Source organism: Saccopteryx bilineata, chromosome 1, assembly GCF_036850765.1.
Source record: "Saccopteryx bilineata isolate mSacBil1 chromosome 1, mSacBil1_pri_phased_curated, whole genome shotgun sequence".
Taxonomy (NCBI): Eukaryota; Metazoa; Chordata; class Mammalia; order Chiroptera; family Emballonuridae; genus Saccopteryx; species Saccopteryx bilineata.
In genome coordinates, this window is record NC_089490.1 from 390,573,012 (window position 1) to 390,590,649 (window position 17,638).

A 17,638-nucleotide genomic window follows, 5' to 3' on the forward strand; every position below is an offset into this window, starting at 1 on the left:
TTTACCTGAAATTCTACCATTAGCAACGTATTTGAATCAGTAAATTCATTTAAAAAATACTAATACCAAACGTCTTTCAGTTCTTCACACATTAGCATGAATTACTTTAATCAGACTGCTTCCTGTCAGGGTCATTAGAAGTTACTGACAGAGGCCCTGGCCAGGTGGCTCAGTGGATAAAGCGCTGACCTGGCGCTGGAGGTTGCGGGTTCACTTCCAGTCAGGGCACGCATGAGAAGCGGTCCGTGAGTGCACAGCTACCAGTAAATGGATCAACTAAGTGAAACAACAAACTGATGCTTCTATCTCATTCTCTCTTCCTTACCCCCTCAAATCAATGGGAAAGAAACAACTGACAGAGACGAAAGGGACCTCTGACTCCACTAGGGGGGTGACGAGGACTGCAGACTCGAGCCTGGTAGCTCAAGACCAGGAGGGAAAGGAGGCAGAGCACGGAGGCAGGAGGACCCTGAAGACAAACTGTAATCTCAAAACTGCTCGTGGGAACTCCTGTGCTGCAGAGTTCTTTTCCCTCTCTTCCTCTCTCCTCCCATTAAAGGACACCCAGCTCTCACTTCCAAAGTTGTACTAATAATACTCAATTTTGGGAGAAAACTTCCTACCATTATACATACATACAAAGGTTAATAGTGAAACAATCTGCTCCATATATGTTCTTGATCTGTAATCTTAGATTCCGATGTTTCCTCATTCCTAATTCAACAATTATTTATAAAAACTGGCCTCTATAAATAATTGTGTTGGCACAGTGGATAGGGTGCCGACCTGGAATGCTGAGGTCTGGTTCGAAACCCTGGCCTTGCCTGGTCAAGGCACATATGAAAAGCACTCAATGAACAACTAAGGTGAAGCAACTATGAGTTGATACTTCTCGTTCCCCTGCTCTCTTTCTTGCCTCTCTTTGTGAAAAGAAATAAAATCTTAAAAAAGAAAAAAAAAAGACAATTATTTATAGAGTACCTACTTAGGGCCAAACATGGGGGATAGAGCAGTGAGTAAAGACAAAAGTCTCTGTGCTCGTAGAGCTGACATTCTGTTAGGTGCCTGTAGGTCTACAACAAGGTTTCAGAGTTTAGATTTTCTCTCCAGTAGTACTTACTGTGTCTCCCAGCCTCATCAACAGCTGCTGTAAGACCAAAAGGTCTCGGAGGATGAGGAAGCGAGTGCTGGCCATTTTATACACCCCTCTGCACACAATATACCCTGCTGTGCTACTACCATAGAGCTGGGCAAGGTTCATCCGAACATTCAAAGGCTGAGCTGTAATGGGAAAAAAAGGAAGATGTATTATTGTTTTCTCTAAGTTGAAAAGGCACGGTTTTTGTTGCATCATTTACCTGGATCGAATCCCTTTTCCATTTCCACCTCTGTTTCATAATCCATTTCCCGTAAAAGAAGCCCAATGGCATGAATTGGGTTCTTAATCTCTTGCAGTTTACTACAAATGTCTTCCATTACATTTTCTCTGTAAGGACAATTAGAAAACACCCATTACTAGCAAGAATACATAAGACAACTACAAGTTCTGAAAGCTTCAATGTGCCGGAGACAGGAAAGCCAGCCATATAATAAAGGAGTGCAGATAATGACGCTAGCATACAAGGTACTTTTACTCCACCAAGCAGATTTCCCTCATTTTTTCATAAGTGATACACTAGATGAATGTGAGAAAAATACTTTTGTGTTTCAGAATTGATAGGTCAGTTGACAGTTTAAGCTACTACTTTGTACACACTTGAATGCACATTAAAACTGCATTCAAATTTGGCACTAAAAATTGCTAAATTTCCATTAAGAAGTGCACTTTACCCTAAATTCTCCTTACACATCAATGGTGATCAAATCTTCCAGAATCTGTTCTGCAGCCTTTTCTGGAGACTGTAGGTTGAAACAACTCATCTCCATCATTACTGACATATCCATGGACACTGACTGTCCAATCAGCCGAAGGCATTTTATAAGACACATGACATCCCGAGCAACATCCACATCTATGAGTAAGAGAAAGTTAACATTCATATCTCAAATCAATGAGGAGCTGATTAATATTATATAAAAATATTAAAAATTAAGTGCAAAGGATCTAGCTGAGGTCTCAAGAGGTGCTTAGGCCTCTTTAGTTTTCCTTAAAGCATCTACAATGTGGTAAAACATCCAGGAAAGGTCCCTGTGGCAATCAATGGTTTTTGCATCTATCTGAAACAAAGCACAGGTTTCACAGAAGAAGGGGATTAAATACAGACATATTACCATCAGATACGGTTGTCTCATCCTCTGTCAAAAGGTTCTCATCAGACAGGAGATATAAATGATCCACTAAGGAGGAAGGCATAAGGAAAGACAGGTACCCCTGGAAATACAAATCCCGTTAACAGTCATTTCAGTGAATGTTTAAAGGTATAATTGAGAGGTCTCATGAATCTTATCATGAGGAAGCACTAGACAAATCCACATTGAGGAACACTACAAAACAACAGGTATAGTCTTCAAAACATGTCAATGTCATCAAAGACAAAGTCTGACCACAGTTTGAGGTTAAGGTAAGAAAACATGACAAAGAAACACATGCAAAATCTAGGACTAGGCTCTAGATCAACAAGAAAACTCCTGTGAATATGAACTGTATAATATCATATCAATATCAAAGTGCCTGATCTTCACATTGTGCTGTGGCTATATACGAAAACCCTGATCTTAGATACACGCTAAACTACGTCAGGATAATGAGGCATGAAGTCCACAACTAACTCTCAGGTGGCTCAGGGAAAAGTTCTAGAAGGGAAAAAAGCAAATGGAAGTGAACAAATGGTGACTCTGGGCAAAGGCTATACAGACATTCTCTGTGCTATTCTGTGAGTGTTACATTAAGTTTGAAATCACTTCAATATAAAAGGTAAATAAGCCCTGCTGGGTAGCACAGTTAGCTGGAGTGTCATCCAAGACGCCAAGGTTGCGGGTTCGATCTCCAGTCAGGGCACAGGCAAGAATCAACCAATGAACATATGAATGTGTGGAACAACAAATCGATATTCCTCTCTCTCTAAAAATCAATCAATAAAAGAGTTTAAAAAAGAAAAGGTAACAAATAAAATAAAATGCAACAAAAATATAAGTAATGCAGAAAATTATCTGAACACAAATGAACTATAATTTTACAAAAAAAAAAAATAAAGTGCCGAGTCCTAAAAGCCAACCGTAACATACAAGAGATGAGCATTCTGCAAGGCCACTGCCGGGCTAAGGGACGCCCCTGTGCCTCAGCACCCTTACTTTCTTTAGCAGGCACACCATGTTTGTGTGCGGGTTCAAATGCAGGGCAAGCGGATGCGAAAGGGCTTCCTGGTACTGGAGACAGCAAGCGTAGAACTTGCACCAGAATTCCTGCTGCAAACTTCGAAACTGCTGCTGGGAAAATTCGTACTCTGTTACACTTCCTTGGAGCTGGCAAAGGGAAAGAAAGAAACTTGTGACACCATTCAGGATTTCTCCCCCGAAACTCAACAGTCGAATATTAATTTACTAAAGCTATAGACAAACGAATATTCCTTATGGTTTACAGGCCATAGACTATATTCTCAGTACCAATCTGCCCATATCAAAATGGAATATAGGCCCTGGCCGGTTGGCTCAGCGGTAGAGCGTCGGCCTAGCGTGCGGAGGACCCGGGTTCGATTCCCGGCCAGGGCACACAGGAGAAGCGCCCATTTGCTTCTCCACCCCCCGCCGCGCTTTCCTCTCTGTCTCTCTCTTCCCCTCCCGCAGCCAAGGCTCCATTGGAGCAAAGATGTCCCGGGCGCTGGGGATGGCTCTGTGGCCTCTGCCTCAGGCGCTAGAGTGGCTCTGGTCGCAACATGGCGACGCCCAGGATGGGCAGAGCATCGCCCCCTGGTGGGCAGAGCGTCGCCCCTGGTGGGCGTGCCGGGTGGATCCCGGTCGGGCGCATGCGGGAGTCTGTCTGACTGTCTCTCCCTGTTTTCAGCTTCAGAAAGAAACCCCCCCCCCCAAAAAAAATGGAATATATTTATTGTTTCTTTACCCCAACCTTACCTCATTTTCAACAGCTAATGTAACTTCTTTCTTTAGTTCACTCCAGGAAAGATCTAAATTCCTCTCAGTTCCTCGACAGAAAATCTAAAATTAAAAAAGACACGTGAGAGAAGTATATAATGCCTAAAACTGAATGAAAAATATGCTAGTTTAGCAGGCAATGCACGACAACACATGGAGCCGGGATGTGCCTGGGAGGCAGCTGCCCCCAACACTGTGCACATGATTTCTGTGACTGAAACTGAAGCAAGTCTCAAACAGTTCAGATTGGAATAAACTAGAGAGACCCAGGAATCTGGAAGAATTACAATAGGGCACATTTGGATCATTACATAAAGCAAAAGGAAGCAGAGCAGTTATTGCTCGGGCGGAAGGCAGGCCTCAGGTGGCACTGAACACACACATTCGGAGACGGGCACAAAGCTAAGTGAGAGCAGAGATGGTAGTGGCTCACTACTGGGAATAATTCTCATAGAGGAAAGCCTCTGGCAACAGTGCAAGAGATACCATGAGAAAAAAAAAATTATTTTTTTTTTCCTAAAGTTAGAAGCAAGGAGGCAGTCAGACTCCCGCATGCGCCTGACCGGGATCCACCGGCACACCCACCAGGGGGCGATGCTCTGCCCATCTGGGGTGTCGCTCAGTTGCAGCCGGAGCCATTCTAGTGCCTGAGGCAGAGGCCACAGAGCCATCCTCAGCGCCCGGGCCATCTTTGCTCTAATGGAGCCTTGGCTGCGGGAGGGGAAGAGAGAGACAGAGAGGAAAGAGAAGGGGAAGGTTCAAGAAGCAGATAGACGCTTCTCCTGTGTGCCCTGGCCAGGAATTGAACCCAGGACTTCCACACGCCAGGCCGACGTTCTACCACTGAGCCAACCAGCCAGGGCATGAGAAATATTATACACTTGATTATTGTTAACAAGGGAAAAGTGCTGATGAGATGAAAGAGCAGAGGAGAAAGTGACCATGTCATCCTGAAGTTTTATCGGAGTGAAAACAGAAAACATGCAATAGCCAGACACACAAGAATGTCCCTAGAAGAAAAGTCAAGGGTCTGGAAACTACACCACTGCAAGTTAAAGAACGGGTATATTTAGTCTGGAGAAAAAGAATATGGAAAGATTCTTAAAATAGCTGAAGGGTTGCTTTATAGGAGAGAGGCATGTTCTGGTGCTCCAAAAGAAAGAAGCCACCAAAAGGATGAAGATGAAATGTGATCCAATACTGGAAGGAACTTTTAAATGACACAGTGTGGGAGTGGTAACTCACACAAGAGCCAGTGAGAAACTTGTCATTGGGGAGGCAGAGACAAGGAGAGGCCGAGGGCTGCCTTTCTGGGAAGCCTCATTTCTGTTGTGTGCGGGAGGGCAGGGCAGGAGCCTGAGGGGCCTCTCCATTCTGTGAGTGCTAGTCTATTTTAAATTCAGGAAGTATAGTGATTTAAGGAAGCCTAAATGACTTTAAAGTAAAGAAGCCTTTTGTAAAATTTTAAGCATCTATTAAACCATGTGATTTTAAAGCTTATATTTAGATTTTAGATTGAATCTGAATCAAATTAGGCCTTCACTGTATTAACAAAAGGGTAAAAACAAGAGTACCACCAAACTAACCAAGAAAATATTTTATTCAAAAATATATATATATATTTTTTTTGTATTTTTCCGAAGCTGGAAACGGGGAGAGACAGACAGACTCCCGCATGCGCCTGACCGGGATCCACCCGGCATGCCCACGAGGGGGCGACGCTCTGCCCACCAGGGGGCGATGCTCTGCCCCTCCGGGGCGTCGCTCTGCCGCGACCAGAGCCACTCCAGCGCCTGGGGCAGAGGCCAAGGAGCCATTCCCAGCGCCCGGGCCATCCTTGCTCCAATGGAGCCTTGGCTGCGGGAGGGGAAGAGAGAGACAGAGAGGAAGGAGGGGGGGGTGGAGAAGCAAATGGGTGCTTCTCCTATGTGCCCTGGCCGGGAATCGAACCCGGGTCCCCCGCACGCCAGGCCGACGCTCTACCGCTGAGCCAACCGGCCAGGGCCTTATTCAAAAATATTTTAAATTTATTTCAACTATGGAGATTACATGTAGTGGAGTATGGCATCTTTTTATCATCGGGCAGGCACAAATTTCTCTGTGTACTAATGGCATGTTTAATTGGTCAATGGGAAAGTGTCCCATCCCGGCCCCTGCTGGGAGTCTCAGTGGAAAGACCATTAAGACCATTGATAAACATTACAATAGCATTTATTAACACATTTATACATAGCATTCACAAAAAACATAGCATTGTGCAATTGCAAAAACACTCTCAGTGTTTAGTATATGCAAAACAACAAAAATCAATAGCAGTTAATTACACAGTACTAGTAATAAAAGTCTTAAATATTAAATATCTTCTACTGACCTGTAAGGCTTTACATAAAGCTGCATTTATGAATCTTCCTGGTGTAAACAAACTCTGCAAATACATCTCCTGTTAGAACATTAAAACAAAAATTAGTTTCATTCTAAAATAATAAAAATTGGCCCTGGATAGTTCAGCTGGTTATAGCATCATCCTCATATACCAAGGTTGCGGGTTCAATTCCTGGTCAGGGCACACACTAGAATCAACCACAGAATGCATAAATAAGTGGAACAACAAATTGATGTTTCTCTCTCTCTCTCAAATCAATCAAAATAAAAAAATTAAATAAAAAGAAAAAAATCAGAGTAATTCAACAGAAGAATTCAACATGTTTGCACCAAAGCTGCGTCTGTTATCCAAACATGGAAATGTGGCCCTTCTACACTGGAACGGGAACAGGTAGTAGAGCAGTTCTACACTCTCCCCCTGAAAGCCAAGACTGTGCTGTGCTTGAGTGAACTAGACGCACTATTCCAGAACCCACGTGCTCCATGGAGCGCCTCCGGTTTCCCGGGAAACACAGCTTATCAAATGCCCAGCGCAAACGGAGGAGGAAGATCTAGTTCACTGGTGATATGCACTAGGAAGAACAATCGAACTAGTAAGAATTATTAAACTGGTTTCTATACCATCCACAAAATACTCATTTTATGGCCCACTTATTAAAGAAAAGAAACTAAGAATAACAGGCATTACATGTAGAAAATAAAATTCTGCAATAAGCTCTCACAAGTGGGGAAATGAAATAAGAGAGAATAAAACAGAAAATCTCACAGTCTAATTATTTGACCAGATTTAATAAACCACATTTGCTAGTGAGCAGTAAATCTGACAGACTTTCAAATTCTTTCCTTCTACTGAGGTTCTAGGGGATGATGATAAAATGTCCAAAATGAAGGAGAAAAACAAGGATTTTAATAATCAGCATATGATTTTGGTGTTTTGACACAAGTCAAGTGCCAAAAAATTCTTGAAATTAAAAATATGGCAATATTAAATTTCAGCTACCTAAGTGGCTTTTCCTAAGCCTACAGTCACTGTTCCAGACTCATAGCCCAGAATATTTTAGAATCTCATTTTAATATTGAAGCGTTAACTGAAAGCTTTCCTACAGTTTATCCCGAGGGTGTCCCTGGAAAATAGGGAGATTGGGCTGTTTTGCGCTCCCATGCATTTCCTTTTAAGTTTATTTTCTTCACAGCATGGGCCACTAACAGCATCTATCTTATTTCTAGTGTACGTGCGTGTATGCATGTACCATCATGGTGAGTACAGTGGACACCTGGGTTTGTGCCTGCCCCGATTCCGTGTCCCCTTCTTTTACTAACAAACCCCTTATCTTTCTCTGGAGAACCATCCCTCCACTGTCCGTACTCAACTTACTTCACCACCTTCCACAACAGTAAGGCCCAGGTGGTCCATGTTTCTAATGCCAAGCCAGAATATTCTACTCCTTCTGATCAAAGTGACTGTGCCGGGTATCATCACATGACTCGAGCCAGGCCAGCAAGTGTGTATTCAGGACCTGGGACAGAGGAGCGCCCCTTCCTCGGGGCTGTTTCATGCACACGATGCACAGGCTCAGGCCGGGAGCCTGCCTGAGAGTAAGCCCGACCAGGAGGAAAGCAGGACAGACAAGGAGAGATCAAGCCCTGAAGGCGCTGTTCCAGGCCGTGGCACTTCACTTCTTACTGCGCAAGCCAGGGCATTCCCCTTCTAAACCTAAGTCAGCTTCAGGTAGGTTTCTTTCACCTGCAGCTGCCAGCCTGCTAATAGCACTGGCTCTTCTGAAACTAATGGTCAGGATAAATCACCCCCTTGCATGAGACTTCAGCGTTACTTACTCTGGGGTCTTGATCATCTCTGATAATGATTTCTTCCTCTGGCAGAGGCTGCATAAAAACCGGATTCCACTGACCTGCAACATTACTACAGAGGAAAAAAAAGTCCATCAGTCTACAGGAAAAGGATGACTACAAACAAAGCTTACACTGTCTTCAGTATCTGGGCAGGGAGGGCCCCATCACTGAACCTCTGCAACGACTGCTTGGTCAACTGTTAAAAACATTAAAAAAGAGAAACTCATTCTGGCCCAACTGGTTGTAGCACAGTGGACAGAGCGTCAACCTGAGACGGCGAGGTCCCAGGTTTGAGACCTGAGATGGCAGGCTTGAGCGAGGCTTCCTAGCTTGAATGTGGAATCAGACATGACCCATGGTCCCTGGCTTGAGCCCAAAGGAGTCACTGGCTTGGCTGGAGCCCCCAGTCAAGGCATGTATGAGAAGCAATCAATGAACAGCTAAAGTGTCACAACTCCACAACTAGGAGTTGATGTTTCTCATCTCTCTCCCTTGCTAAAAAAAGAAAAGAAAAGAAACTTATCCTGGTTTTATAGATGTGCTCTTACCAGTTTTAACAGGCACCGTCCTGAAATTAAACCTCTAAACACAAATCTAGAGATAAGTAACTTATTTTGCATTTACTAGGTACAGTTGCCTTCAAACTTTGGAGGCATTTTGCAGATGTGGAGAGTGAGGCTTAGGGTGTCTGACAGCTAGCAAGCTGCACAACTAGGATTCAAACTCTCTTCTGACTCCAGAGCTTTGCATTTTTATCACTGTGCTGGAATGCCTTCTAGCAGAAGCACTCTCCTATAGCTTCTGAAATGTGGCTGCTCAAGGTCAATTTGGGGGCAACTATTCCTAGAACTCTATCCTAGAATGTAAGGTCAGGAGGGACCCCTAAAGTTCAATTACTTTAGTTTTGGGGATGTCAAGCTGTGTTCTAGGGAATCCTACAGAAGTGTTTCAGGGGGCTATACAAGTGTTTGATTCAAAATTAGCTTTTAAAACTGTATTTTGTAATTATTAAACACTCTTAACTCATATTATATACATTAATATAAGATACCAAACATGAGATTCTAAACATGTTAGATTGTGTTATAATTTTGTGCTCATAAAATGCTTTTGTTATATATTGGAGCTACTATCTTTTGAAAAATAAAAGGGTTCCCTGTTTTAAAAAAAAGTTTGAGAAGCACTGTATTTGTGTGCCCTATTTCTCATAATGAGGAAGCTGAGAACCCAAGGGGCCTCAGCATCTTTTGGAAGTTCTGGGTATTAGAAACAGCCTTTGCTTAGAAGTACAACATCCTTCCCAGATTAGAAGTATTTTGGGTACGTGCTATTTCTCCCAAGAAACATGGTATTTCCTTTATCTCATTCCAATGCTAAGAATCCTCATTTCATCCTAAAATCAAAAGGTAAGAAATAACACAAATGTAAGAGGTTCTTCAGAAAATAGTTAATAACATGCAGACCCAGGGCTGCAAATCCTTTAAATGCAAACACTTGACTGGTTCTACATAGAAACTGTCATTTTCTTAGTAGGAAACGGCTTTGGATAAGGCAGGGTGACAGAGGTAAGTGGTACATACTGTTCAAAGTTGATGTACTTCACAACCGTGTGGTTCTCAGCATCATGCCACAGGGCCCAGACATCTGTAGAGGTTAAGGCAAAGTCAATCAGCGTCTCCTGGAAGGACATGTAGTGGAAAGGCAGGCGGTTATAATAAGAAAGGGTCGTAGTTCATAATGACATAAATTTGTATCAGTAGAGGTAAGAGCACACAAACAAAAGACAGTTCCACGTGAACCTGGTGAAACCCGAATGAAATTCTGTTTGCATACGTCATGAAATGTCCCATTTGAAGATTTCAGTCCTATTGCAACATAGTGGAGTCGGCCATTACGTCTTTCCCGTATCGTGTGACATGCAAAGGACGCCCCAACCCACCTGCGAGGTGAACAGGGAGGAGATGTGATCGAGACTGTAGTGGTTGTTCTCGGTGCTCACCAGTTGGAAAATGCAAAACTGTTGAGACACAAGTTGATAATTTATTGCTTGAGATAATCAACTCACTATTTTTCAGCATTCAGAAACCAATCTTTAAAAAGGTATGGTCAAATGTGAACATAGCATCATCTTAACCATTTGTAAATATACAGTTCAATAGTCTATATTAAGTATATTTACACTATGGTACAACTGCTCCTCCAAACTCTTTTCATCTTACAAAACTCAGTCTGTATCCATTAAAAACCTCCCATTCCCATATCCCCCCAGCCCTTGGCAGCCACTTTCTGTCCACATGACCTTCACTACTCTAGGCATTTTATGTAAGTGGAATCTTAACAGTATTTGTCCTCTTTGTGACTGGCTTATTTCACTTAGTATAATGTCCTCAGGTTCACCCATATTGTAACATTTATCATAACTTCTCTCTTTTTATGGCTAAATACTATTCCACTGTATACATATGCCACACAATTAAGTTTATCCATTCATCTGTTCATGAACACTTGGGTTGCTTCCAACTTTTGGCTATTGTGAATAATGCTGCTATGAACATAGATGTACAAATATCTCTTTGAGACTCTACTTTGAATTCTTTTTTTTTTTTTTCAGTTTCAAATTTTATTTCATTAACTTAAAAGTGAACAAAATGTGTTTCAAATCTTACTAAACCCATTTATCTGAACAAGTTTACATAGAGGCCAGATACAGAATTTCAAGTAACTTCTGGTAAAGTCCATTGTCCATTTAAAAATAAGCTTCTTTCTTCCACAAAAACTGCATTGAAAAGGCAAAAAAAATTTTTTTTATATACTGCAAAAGAACTAGATGCAAACTTCTGGTGTAAATTTCACTGTCAACCCTGATGCTGAAGCTGGGAGGCACAAATGTTCATAGTTCGGTAAAATGATACAAAAAGATTCCGTTTCTCTCAGATACAAATCAGAAGCCTCCATTCGTGTCTCTTACAGTAGTACCACACACTTGATTCTCATACCAGGTCACTTTTTCTTCTTTCCTTTCCCTTTTTTACTTCCCTCTCCTTGTTGAAGACTCGGGTCACCACCTCCTGTTTTTTGTGTTCTTGTTTTTAGTTTAGGAATCATTTCTGCTACGTACAACATTACTGATTTACGTGATGGGAATTGTACAAGACAGAGGCTGTCATCTTCCTGTCTGAGCTGGACCCGGACTCTGCCCCTGTACTGAGCATCACGATTCCATTCTCTAGAGTACATTTTATTTTTCTCAAGAAATACATTAAGTCCAACTGCTGAGCACACATCTTGAATCTCTGTAGCTGTAGGATTTTCAACAGCCTTACTTATGGGGATTCTCCTGCCCTCCGCGATGGTTTTCTTGTTATTTTAAATAAGCAGGATATATACAAATAAACCTGTCCTGGTCCGCCGGGGATCGCGCCGCGGCGCAAGCCATCTCCACCCTCGCCCAGTCCGGTGGGACGCCGCCACACAGCCCGCCGGAAATCGGCTCTCTTTTTTTTTTAATTTTTGGGTTTATACCCAGAAGTGGAAATGCCAGATCACAGGGTAATTCTGACTGATGGTTTTGAGGAACCGTCATACTGGTTTCCTCAGCGGCTGCAGCATTTTACACTCCCAGCAACAGAGCATAAGGGTTCCTTCCAGGTTCTCCATATCCTTGCCAAGACTCACTTGTCTGTCTATCTATCTATCGTCTTTTTACAGCAGCCATTCTAATGGCTGTGAGGTTGTATTTCATTTTGGTCAGAAATCTGTTTTTAAGTTTATATTTTTACCAAAGTTCTAGAGGCAATTTAAGACATGCACACAATACAAATCAATACTAGTCAGTTCATCTTTATTAAAAATAAAACTCTACAGAAGAATTCACATTTAGTATTTAACTCCACAGCCAAAACTAAAATATCTCAAACTCAATTTTTTTTTTTTTTTATAGAGACAGAGAGAGTCAGAGAGAGGGATAGATAGGGACAGATAGACAGGAACGGAGATGAGATGAGAAGCATCAATCATCAGTTTTTCGTTGTGACATTTTAGTTGTTCATTGATTGCTTTCTCATATGTGCCTTGACCATGGGCCTTCAGCAGGCTGAGTAACCCTTTGCTCAAGCCAATGACCTTGGGTCCAAGCTGGTGAGCTTTTTGCTCAAGCCAGATGAGCCCATGCTCAAGCTGGCGACCTCGGGGTCTCAAACCTGGGTCCTCTGCATCCCAGTCTGACGCTCTATCCACTGCGCCACTGCCTAGTCAGGCTCAAACTCAGTATTTGATGGGTGTTTTAAAATTGTTATTTTTGATTAAGAAAATTCACTATGTGATGACTCCTCCGTAAATATCCCTGACGTATGGGATAGGAGAGCTTCCGGGCTGGTGAGCACATTCACATGCCAGGCGGTGGCACACCCCAACACCACGGGCTGTGCTGCACTCAGAACCTTTCTGGACCTCGTGCTATATATACCGCTCATCTGGCTGTTCACCTGTACCCATTGTGAGCTGTTCTGGCAAATTACCGACCCAAGGGGGTCCTGGGAGGAAGGAAGAGCTCGAAGAGGTGAGAAGAGCACCCAACCAGGGTACAACCCGGCTTAGGGTGGAGGTGCGTGAGCAGGGGGGAGGGCTTGCACACATGCCAAGGCCGGGCAAGGGAACTCAGGCAGGATAAGGGGGGTGCCCAGAGTGTCAGTCCGCACTGGGGAGTAGAGAGAGCCCCAGCAGCTGCGGAGGGTGTTTGCTGCACGAGGGTGGACCAGCGCACAGCGTCAGGGCCAAACAGGGCGTGAAGAGCATCTACCCCAAGGGGCGATCTAAAGCAGGCATCAGAGCTGCACAGGAAGGAGGCACCAGCAGGGCAGCCGCCAGCACAGGGACTGGAGCTCTAGCACACAGAGGACAAACCTCACGGAATGTGGTTGGGATTAAATGGGTAATATGTAAAGTGTGAGCTAGGAGTAACATAGTTCAAGCTTTGTTATTAATGCACATAAAGGGCTTGGCACTGTGCCAAGCACCCAATACCCAACAGATAACTGCTTATTACATGATTTTTTTTTTTTTTTTTGTATTTTTCTGAAGTTGGAAAAGGGAGGCAGTCAGACTCCTGCATGAGCCTGACTGGGATCCACCCGGCATGCCCACCAGGGGGTGATGCTCTGCCCATCTGGGGCATTGCTCTGTTGCAACCAGAGCTACTCTAGCGCCTGAGGCAGAGGCCACAGAGCCATCCTCAGCACCCGGGCCATCCTTGTTCCAATGGAGCCTCGGCTGCAGGAGGGGAAGAGAGAGACAGAGAGGAAGGACAGGGGGAGGGGTGGAGAAGCAGATGGGTGCTTCTCTTGTGTGCCCTGGCTGGGAATCAAACCCGGGACTCCTGCACGCCAGGCCGACGCTCTACCACTGAGCCAACCAGCCAGGACTTATTACATGATTATACTACTGTATCACACCATACATACCTCATGTACAAACAACAGCTAGTGTTTAGATGATGAGCAAAATTATTTCTAAAATTTAACTTCTCCTCAACTGGTTATGAACACCTATATCCCCTTCACAATTTTATGTTTTACCAGCATTTCCAAGTTTATTTGTTCTTGTTTGGTTAACTTTTCCTTTCATAGTCCTTTAAACTTTCTACTCCCTTCCATCCTGACTTCTGTGGCATGACATTTTTATTTTTAAAGATTTTATTTATTCATTTAAGAGAGGGGGAAGAGGGAGAGAGAGAGAGAGAGAGAGAGAGAAGGGGAGGAGGAACAGGAAGCATCAACTCCCATATGTGCTTTGTCTAGGCAAGCCCCGGGTTTTGAACTAGCGACCTCAGCATTCTAGGTCGATGCTTTATCTACTGTGCCACCACAGGTCAGGCCGGCATGACCTTTTAATTCACACATTAGCACAAACAAACCACTTCTGTGGAAACAACACGAGACATCTAGCTGAAATAGCCTCAGTGAGGTCACAGCCACTTTCCCACACACAATAACTTGGTATGTGTCATGCGTTTCGTACCTGACCCCGTTTCGGCGCGTGCATGTAAACCCCTAGATAGAGCCCCATGGAAGGGGAAAAAGCCAGTCGTAGCTTGTGTCCAGTCCCAGCAGTGAGCCGAAGGTCTTTTTTCACAGGGACATATTCCAGGATGTTGGATACCATCAGGCACATCTGGTCCTGCCCGAGAAAAAGAGTTAATAAACGGTATCAAAGAATAGTTAGGTTAGGAAACCTTTCCCCTTTAAAGCAGCGGTCCCAACTTTTTTTGGGCCACGGACTGGTTTAATGTCAGAAAATATTTTCACGGACTGGCCTTTAGGGTGGGACAGATAAATGTATCACGTGACCGAGACAAGCGTCAAGAGTGAGTCTTAGATGAATGTAACAGAGGGAATCTGGTCATTTTTTAAAAATAAAACATCGTTCAGACTTAAATATAAATAAAATGAAAATAATGTAAGTTATTTATTCTTTCTCTATGGACCGGTATCAAATGGCCCACGGACTGGTAACAGTCTGCAGCCCGGGGGCTGGAGACCACTGCTTTAAAGGACACACATGCATTATATCTAGCTGAAGGACCCTACATGCTTCTTTCTGAGGGCTAAGATACAATATCCCTAGTCTGACAGCTGTTTTGTGAGTCTTGGAAACCTTCTACCAATTGCATTTCAAAAGCATACTTGTTCCTTTTAAGTGAAGGATATAATCTGTACTGTTATTTCAACCTTCCTGTAGGACTCATAATTTTCAAAATATAGATGAAAACTGAGGGAAGAAATAGATGAAAAAATGAAATCAAATGAAACTGTCTGAATCTGGAAATGGCCTATAATTTTTCAAACTAAGCAATTTGATAATCCAGTGTAGTCAACCTGGTCCCTACCGCCCACTAGTACGTGTTCTAGCTTTCATGGTGGGCGGTAGTGGAGCAACCAAAGTATAAATAAAAAGATAGATTTAAGTATAATAAGTTGTTTTATAAAGATTTACTCTGCCAAACTTAGCAAAAATCTGACATAAAAGTACTTGGTAAGTAATTATTATTATATGCTTTAACTTGCTGTAACTCTGCTTTATAAATTTTATAAAGTAAAGTTACTTCCCTACTTTATAAATCACCATTACTGTGGAACCGGTGGGTGGTTAGAAAATTTTACTACTAACAGAGATACAAAAGTGGGCGGTAGGTATAAAAACGTTGACTACCCCTGTGATAATCTAAGAGAAGCAGCAAGATTTACTCCAATTCTCTCATATTTCACAATCCTTTTTTAACTTACTGAAACTAAAAATGTAGCTTTTACCTTGTAAGACCACATGCGCAGTTTATGGTCCTGGCACAAGGCAAAGACGAAGGCATCGTTCTCGGCACAGTGAACAGCAAGACTGAGAGGACGATCTGAAGTCCCCTGATCGCCTCTGAAACACAAGATCAGGGGTTACTACTGCAAATCAGCCGGTTGTTATTTCTAATTCAAGAGATTATGCACACTGTTATTAATCAACAGGAGCAAGAGTTTATATGTTGGTACTACATTTTCTATTTGATTTATAGCCAATTATAATTTTTTTTTTTTTTTTTTGCATTTTTCTGAAGCTGGAAACAGGGAGAGACAGTCAGACAGACTCTCGCATGCTCCCGACCGGGATCCACCCGGCACGCCCACCAGGGGCGATGCTCTGCCCACCAGGGGGCGATGCTCTGCCCATCCTGGCCGTCGCCACGTTGCGACCAGAGCCACTCTAGTGCCTGGGGCAGAGGCCAAGGAGCCATCCCCAGCGCCCGGGCCATCTTTGCTCCAATGGAGCCTTGGCTGCGGGAGGGGAAGAGAGAGACAGAGAGGAAGGCGCGGCGGAGGGGTGGAGAAGCAGATGGGCGCTTCTCCTGTGTGCCCTGGCCGGGAATTGAACCCAGGCAATTATTATAACTTTTAAAGGTTCTACGTAATGCTGAAATACTGTTTTATCAAAAAAACTCTCTCGCCTGACCAGGCGGTGGCGCAGTGGATAGAGCGTTGGACTGGGATGCAGAGGACCCAGGTTCGAGACCCTGAGGTCACCAGCTTGAGCGCAGGCTCATTTGGTTTGTGCAAAGCTCACAAGCTTGGACCCAAGGTCGCTGGCTCAAGCAAGGGGTTACTTGGTCTGCTATAGCCCCACGGTCAAGGCACATATGAGAAAGCAATCAATGAACAACTAAGGTGTCGCAATGTGCAATGAAAAACTAACGACTGATGCTTCTCATCTCTCCGTTCCTGTCTGTCCCTGTTTATCCCTCTCTCTGACTCTCTGTCTCTGTAAAAAAACCCAAAAACTCTCTACTTCTCATATTACACAAAATGGACTTGGGGCATAGGCTGGACTGGACAGTGAGAGAACATATGGCAGAACCAGGTTCGCTGTCGAGGTGGCCACTCCCAACTGAGGCGGGCTCTGGAGTGTGGCGCTCCTCTGATGGAAGGGGATGTTGGGCATTCTCTTTCCCTTTCCAGTATAATTGCTGTCTGCCCTGGAGTAAGAACTGAAGCACTAACAGGTACTGACCAGTGCAGAAAGGTTAAATGCTGAGGTTCTGAATTACCTGCCAGACGCCACTCACCTGATCGCTGTTGGCATCCAGCCTACAAGCAGTCGCTGCATCACTGAACTCTGTTTCAGTTCCACAACCGACACCAGCCCTACAAGGTTGGAAAAAGACCGATGACAAGTCCGAGCCATCTCCTGATGACGCTTAGCGAAACGCCAAGGCTGGAAGCACGCAACCACAAACCAGGTCTTTATAACAGGTGACAGGCGTACACATTTCTGTCCAGGTAAGTCTTAGGATGTGCCTTTCCACATTTATCACCTAAAATCTTTTGAATCACTGGGTTAATAAAAATAGCATTTTTGGATTCGTAGGGGAAATATTTGCCATTTATAAATAGTAACTCATATTGCTCCAAAGAAATACTTCACTCTTTCCTAAGAATCACTGGGGACCCTCACACGTCCGGCAGTGCAAAGTGCAAGAGACGCAGCAGTAAACAGAAGAAAAGCCTGCCCATCTGGCGCTTACGTTTCATTGGGAGGTGGGGAAGCAGGGGAGTTAAACTCAGCAGAATAATAATGAGAGAAAAAGAAAACATGGAGAGGGTATAGTAAATGCTAGGGCGGGGTGCGTGCACAACTTTGAAAGGGGGTCGGGGAAGGCTTCACTGAGGGCCACTGAGTAAGACCTAAAAGAGCCGCAAGGAGCCAAGCTGGTAGCTGGGGAAAGGCTGCCCCAGGCAAAGGCCTGGTGTGCTCAGGGAACTGTGAGAAGGCACGTGGCTGG

The 17,638-nt window shown here is 43.8% G+C and overlaps 1 protein-coding gene and 1 pseudogene across 1 annotated transcript in view; both read right to left on the reverse strand.

The window, feature by feature from the left end:
- Positions 1-17,638, reverse strand: part of NUP160 (nucleoporin 160) — a 51,733-nt gene that overhangs the window by 27,070 nt on the left and 7,025 nt on the right. The window contains exons 5-17 of the mRNA XM_066251527.1: positions 16,922-17,000; positions 15,627-15,741; positions 14,338-14,496; positions 10,262-10,339; positions 9,903-10,000; positions 8,308-8,392; positions 6,461-6,529; positions 4,069-4,152; positions 3,292-3,462; positions 2,272-2,371; positions 1,847-2,012; positions 1,359-1,486; positions 1,121-1,281 (exon numbers count right to left, since the gene is read on the reverse strand). Of these exons, the coding sequence (XP_066107624.1) occupies positions 1,121-1,281; positions 1,359-1,486; positions 1,847-2,012; positions 2,272-2,371; positions 3,292-3,462; positions 4,069-4,152; positions 6,461-6,529; positions 8,308-8,392; positions 9,903-10,000; positions 10,262-10,339; positions 14,338-14,496; positions 15,627-15,741; positions 16,922-17,000 (1,493 nt within the window). The remainder of the gene's footprint in view (positions 1-1,120; positions 1,282-1,358; positions 1,487-1,846; positions 2,013-2,271; positions 2,372-3,291; positions 3,463-4,068; positions 4,153-6,460; positions 6,530-8,307; positions 8,393-9,902; positions 10,001-10,261; positions 10,340-14,337; positions 14,497-15,626; positions 15,742-16,921; positions 17,001-17,638) is intronic.
- Positions 10,935-11,799, reverse strand: LOC136320753 (signal recognition particle 19 kDa protein-like; annotated as a pseudogene).